Source organism: Cucurbita moschata, unplaced genomic scaffold (assembly GCF_002738365.1).
Source record: "Cucurbita moschata cultivar Rifu unplaced genomic scaffold, Cmos_1.0 Cmo_Scf00009, whole genome shotgun sequence".
Lineage (NCBI taxonomy): Eukaryota > Viridiplantae > Streptophyta > Magnoliopsida > Cucurbitales > Cucurbitaceae > Cucurbita > Cucurbita moschata.
In genome coordinates this window covers 4,298,490-4,304,174 of record NW_019268525.1, presented here as the reverse complement: position 1 = coordinate 4,304,174, position 5,685 = coordinate 4,298,490, and the positions used below count along the sequence as shown (strand labels likewise).

Below are 5,685 nucleotides of genomic sequence, written 5' to 3'. Positions count from 1 at the left end.
TTTTTTTTTTTTTTTTTTTTTTTTTTTTTTAACCTCACACTTCCCCATGACAATAATGCTTTCCCAAATTCAACGCCTCATGGCGAAATTGCATCAAATTACACCCACACACAAAAAAATATAAATTATTTTTTTCCCAAAAGAAAAATAAGTAAGAAGTAAATTTGAAAATAAAAAAAGATTTGGTTTTTGAAAAGGAGAACTTTATTTTTTATTTTTTATTTTTTATTATTTTTTAAATCGGCAATGACCGGTTCTTGAGGGAAGAGGGACCTAGGGGGAGGCGCGGATCTGATCTAATTATTCTCCCCTTTTTTTTACTCCTTTATTATTTTTTTATTATTATTATGGGACGGCAACGTGTTTTCACTTTTTTATTTATTTAATTAATCGATCCAATTTTATTAAAATATATTATATATATTTAATATCTTAATTTTAACCAAAATAAATTCAAAATTTTCAACTAGCCTAAACAATTAAACATTCTGGTCAAATAATTTTTTTTTTAAACAAATTATTTCTAACATATCTTTATAAATATAATTTTTTGTCTTCCAAAGATTGGATGTCTATTTCTATTTCTAAAATTTTACTTTTCTATAATATAACTCCTTTATCTCTTGATATTTTTTAAAATAATAAACAAAAAGAAAAAATTGTAAATAAAAAATATTATATCCAAAACCAAAACATGATTACTTTTAACTTAACCATTCAAAAAAATAAATAAATAAAAATTTCACCCACACCACCTCCTATAGGAGTTTGAGTCTTTTTTTCATTCTCAGTGTGGTTGATCATTCTCTCGGACGATCTATAGGAGTATAAGTCGTATCTCAGTCCCAATGTGATTGATCAATCTCTTGGACAAGCTACTTATCATTGCCTTGGTAAGCTATTGCCTTACCAACTAGCTAATCAGAAGCAAGCCCCTCCTTGGTTAGATTCCTCTTTTTGCTCCTCAGCGTATGGGGTATTAGCAGCCATATTTCAAGGACAGATTCTTACGCGTTCCTTACTCGTCTGCCACTAGAATCACCACTTCCCGCTTGGATTTATAAACAAAATATTTAAATTTTAGACCACCAAAATAAACCAAGGGATAGAGATTCAAAACCTTCTACTTGAATAGGGAAAAGATTAAAATCCTACTTCTCGAAAGTTATCAATGTCATAACATGCCCAGTTGGTTTAGGTCATTTTTATAACAATTCAAGCCCAGAGCTAGCAAATATTATTCTAGGCTTTCCTTTTTCGAACTTTCCCTACAAAAATTTATAATATGTCTTCTAGAGATAGGTTTTCACACTCTTATAAAAAAAGTTTTTGTCCTTCTCTCCAACAGACGTGAGATCTCACAGTGCACCCCTTTTTAGACCCAACATCTTTACTGACATTCGTTTCTCTCCCTCGAATTGACGTGGGATCTCACAGTTTTTGCCTCTAAATTTCGTTCATAAGATTTTGAAGCAATGATTAAGAAATAATTTGGAGAGACAAATAGAAAATGGACCAAATCATCTTAATTTAATCTAAACCCCTTTCATTTAATCAATTTCAAAACATTTTGAAAGGGTTAGCTTTAGATCTTAAGGTATGTTGACTTAACACAAGGGTAATGATTGAAAGAGTTGAAACTTTTGAAGAAGGAGTCGAGAACGGAAAAAGGAAAAAAAAGTCTACTGAAAACGACATGTATGACCCAATATAAAGCTCATTGATAGAGCCAAGGAGGGTGCCTCGTAAGAAAAAAGAAAAAACAAAAACAATTAATGCATAGCAAATGCATGTTATTGTGTTATATTGTGTCCGAAGGAAGTGACTTATCATCGACATGATTAAAGTGAAAACTATGCGTTGAAAAACATGTAAAGTCCAAGAACAAACAAAGAAAGAATAATATAATAGCATAAAATAATTTCCCCATCCCTCTTGAAAAGTTCGTTCATTGCCCCTACTCCAAAGAAACTAATCTCCTGGTTTCCCAACTCAAATGATAATCTATAAAATGTAACGTGATGGCGATGCCACATGTTTTTCAAACACCTACCTTGCTACCTAGTTTGACAAAACTAAGGTGGTCGTGGTGAGTAAGAAATGATATCAACTGCTGTCTACAGTTTTTAGAGGACTTTATCCATTTAAACTTTGAGCTTTTTGGACATTTGTGAATGCTACTACTAATATCCTTCACCATCAACAATCATTTCGCTCTAGAACAAAGAATCTGCCATCAATTGGAGCATTGAAGAATCGAAAATGTTAAAGATCTAATTCAAGTGGGTTTAATCAAAATGAAGTTGTTGTTTGAAAGTTTGATATATTCCCTTCTTCTTTAACACTTTAATTGGTTTGAAAATATGGAGTTGGGGAATGGATTGATGCCATCTTCTATGTCGTTTTTTTCAAACATTGCTTTGTGTTTGTTTTGTTTCCAACAAAGCTTTCTGGACCATGCCTATGACCTACAATTTGGTTCCAACACAAGACACAATTACCTAAAAAGCTTCTTATCAACTCATCCAAAAAAATAATAATCTATGCATTGGAGTCTTGATGCATAACTTCATTTTTTTTTTAATATAATATTTGTGGGTTCTGTTGGTTCATAATTTGAATTCAATCAAAAGCAATTTTGATTGTACTCAAGGGAGAGAAAACCAGATTTTTCTGGTTGAGTGTCACGTCATATAAACGGACTCTCCATACATTAACTTAGGTAGTTTATTTAGGTAGGAACTAAAGATGGTTAGAATATGCATGACGAGACCTCTAGAGGCACAATTTGAATGAGAATGTCATGTATCAAGTGAAAAACTACTAAAAATATCCGTAAAATGAGATTTGAGATAAATGTTGTTTTGACGCTTGATTATGTGTTCACGCATGATTAATAGGGTTGAATTTTGTATGAAATTTTGAATTAAGGACTAGAAGTTGACAAATAATATGGTTTAATCTTGTGTGGAAAACAAATTTAGATGCTACAAGAATGGTAAAGTCAAGAGGTGGGGTATGATTAACATAGATGTCCCATGACAACTTAAACTATTCCATAAACAAACTAAAAGCCAAACTAGGTTATGGTCCACTATTATTATTATTATATATGGTAAAGGCCAAAGTTTCATAATAATCACAAAACCCACTAGTGCCACATCACCTTCTTTGAAACAAGAAATCTTAAACTTCTCCTCCACCCCACCAACTATACCATAAACCATAATTTGTGTGACAATTTTCAACCCTCTCCCAACACACCAACAACTCCCTCCCTTTTTTAAATATACAACTCACAAGTCAATTCTCAAACCTAAATAAAGTCACAATGCTCTTCACTCCGCTGGTAGAGTTAGGGAAGGTGTTTTGATCGATAAAAAAGAAGAACCTATTTCAAACGATATAAATCTAATTGTTGCCTTCAAATCCGATTTTGCATTCTTCTTGGTCGTTTTAGTAGGGGTATTTTGAGCGTTTCCTTTGCGATTGAAGCCTTTCTTTCCATTCCCAACCGTGATTGACTTATTGGTGATAAAGGGTTTTAAAGTTAGGAAGGAATATATGGAACCAAGATTATAATAAGTTAACGTGTATGGAAGAAAAGTGAAACTTGTAAGGGTTAGGGTTAGGATTAGGGTTTGGTTTGGTAGATAGAGCTAAATAGAAACGGATGTTATTAGCTTCTTTATGGTTCTCGGGGTTGCAACAACCTCAAAATTCATCTCATCTATTTCAATAAAGTTGACAGAATCTGATAATATGAACTAAGTTGATATTTAATAATATGAATTAAATTGCAATAAATACAAAGTTAGTATATGTGGGCTATCATTAGCCTAATCTTGGAAAGCAAGAGGGGAGAAGGGGATATAATTGTTTTGCATTTAATTACTTCATTCATATTAATATTAATACAGTGTTTATAAGATGAATACTGAATTTTTAATAATAAAATCAAAATAGATATTTTATATATATAATATGTAACACCTCACCCATGTTCTATTGTACCATTTTGTTGCGTTCACATAGGAAATCATAATCCCTAAACTTCTTAGATTCACCAATTGATTATTCTCTCTCTTCCATGGCTACCCCACAACCATCCTTAATTATCTTTTCTTTTTATAAAATATAAATATTTTTAATTCTTTTTTTTTGTTTTTTTGTTTTTTTTTTTTGTCTTAAATCGACTGATGAAAAGCCTACAACACAACACTGTGTCTTTTATTTATTTATTTTTATTTATTTTCCATATTCTGTCTCTCTCTGTCACAGAGGAAACCCTAAATCCTAAACTTTGGTGGCCATAAAAAGCAGGAGAGTTGAAGGAAGTTGTAAGGTTGTTGAAGGTTATGCCACATTTTTTGTTGAATTCCCACTTCCTCTTTCTTCTCTATTTTCCTCTGTTTTCAACCAAACCACAAACTCACCGCCTCCTCCTTCCATGGATTCCGGCAATAGTGGGAGTATGCAGTCCTCTAGTGGCGGCGATGAGGAGTATGAGTCACGCGCCGACACCATCCCGACTACGTTTTTCACCAACCCACCAACCCACGCGGCTTCTTTCCCTGCAAACTTCCATCCTCCCCCGCCTCCTCAATCCTCCTCCACCTCCTCTTCCTCCTCCTCTGCCGCCATGTTTGATCATTTGTCCACTTTATTTGATCCAAGATCTTCCCTTTCTAACCAAAACCCACTTCTCAATCTCGATATGCTTTGGTCCCGGACTATGAGATCTGATCAGATTTCGCCGGATCTCCCTGACCCACCTCCTGATTCCTCTGCCACCGCCGCCGCCGCCGCCGATCAAAATTTATCCTCTATCTCTAATTTCTCTGGTGTTCAGACTTTTTCTCAACCATCTGACGCTACTAATTCCTTCCAACCCACCCACCAGTCTGAATTGCAGAATATTCCCAACAATTGTGGCGGTGGTGCCAACGTGGCTCGGAGCTCGAAGAAAAGGCCGAGGGCCTCTCGACGAGCTCCCACGACGGTGTTAACAACAGATACTACCAATTTCCGCGCCATGGTCCAGGAATTCACTGGGATACCAGCACCGCCATTCACAGCCGCTTCCTCCTCCCCTTTTACAAGAAACGCTGCCAGGTTCGATCTGTTTGGCGGCGGGGGAGGCGCCGCCAGATCAGCCGCACATTTGGACGTTGTACCATCCACGCAGACTTACCTTTTGCGGCCACTTCCACAAAAACCGCCGTTTCTGTCTCCGTCACAGTCCACCTTCCTCGCCGGTACCAATTTGCAAAACCCAATTTTTGACATCCACAACATGCTTCAATCCAACCCCAAATTCATCCCTTCCTCCAATGATCAAAATCTCAAAATGGGTCTTTTCGACGAGTTCGGTCTCAGCAACCTCAGCCATGACCTCCCACCCGCCTCCCAGACCTTACAATCGAACAACAACGGCCACAACCCACCTCCGGCGACATGGGTCGGCGGCGGCGGCGGCGGTGGAGAATCAAATCAACAAGGTGTTAATTTAAGATCTGGCAATGGAAATATCAACGGAAAACTGATCCGGTACGCCGCCGGCGCTGCATATTCAACCGGATTTCTCGGCGATAAAGCGGCGGAGAATTTAAGAGCTAGAAATGAAGGTATGGTGGAACCATGGATTTGTTCTTCTGATTAGATGCAAAAAAAAAAAAAAAAAAA

The 5,685-nt window shown here is 36.1% G+C and overlaps 1 protein-coding gene across 2 annotated transcripts in view; it reads left to right on the top strand.

Annotated features, from left to right (window-relative positions):
* Positions 1–4,233: 4,233 nt before the first annotated feature.
* LOC111447253 overlaps positions 4,234–5,685 on the top strand; it is a 2,262-nt gene continuing 810 nt past the window's right edge. Inside the window, exon 1 of one of the 2 annotated variants that reach the window (XM_023086297.1) lies at positions 4,234–5,666. In XM_023086297.1, coding sequence (XP_022942065.1) covers positions 4,451–5,662 — 1,212 coding nt within the window. In that variant the 5' untranslated portion in view covers positions 4,234–4,450 and the 3' untranslated portion in view covers positions 5,663–5,666. The other variant, XM_023086296.1, reaches the window with a different exon arrangement.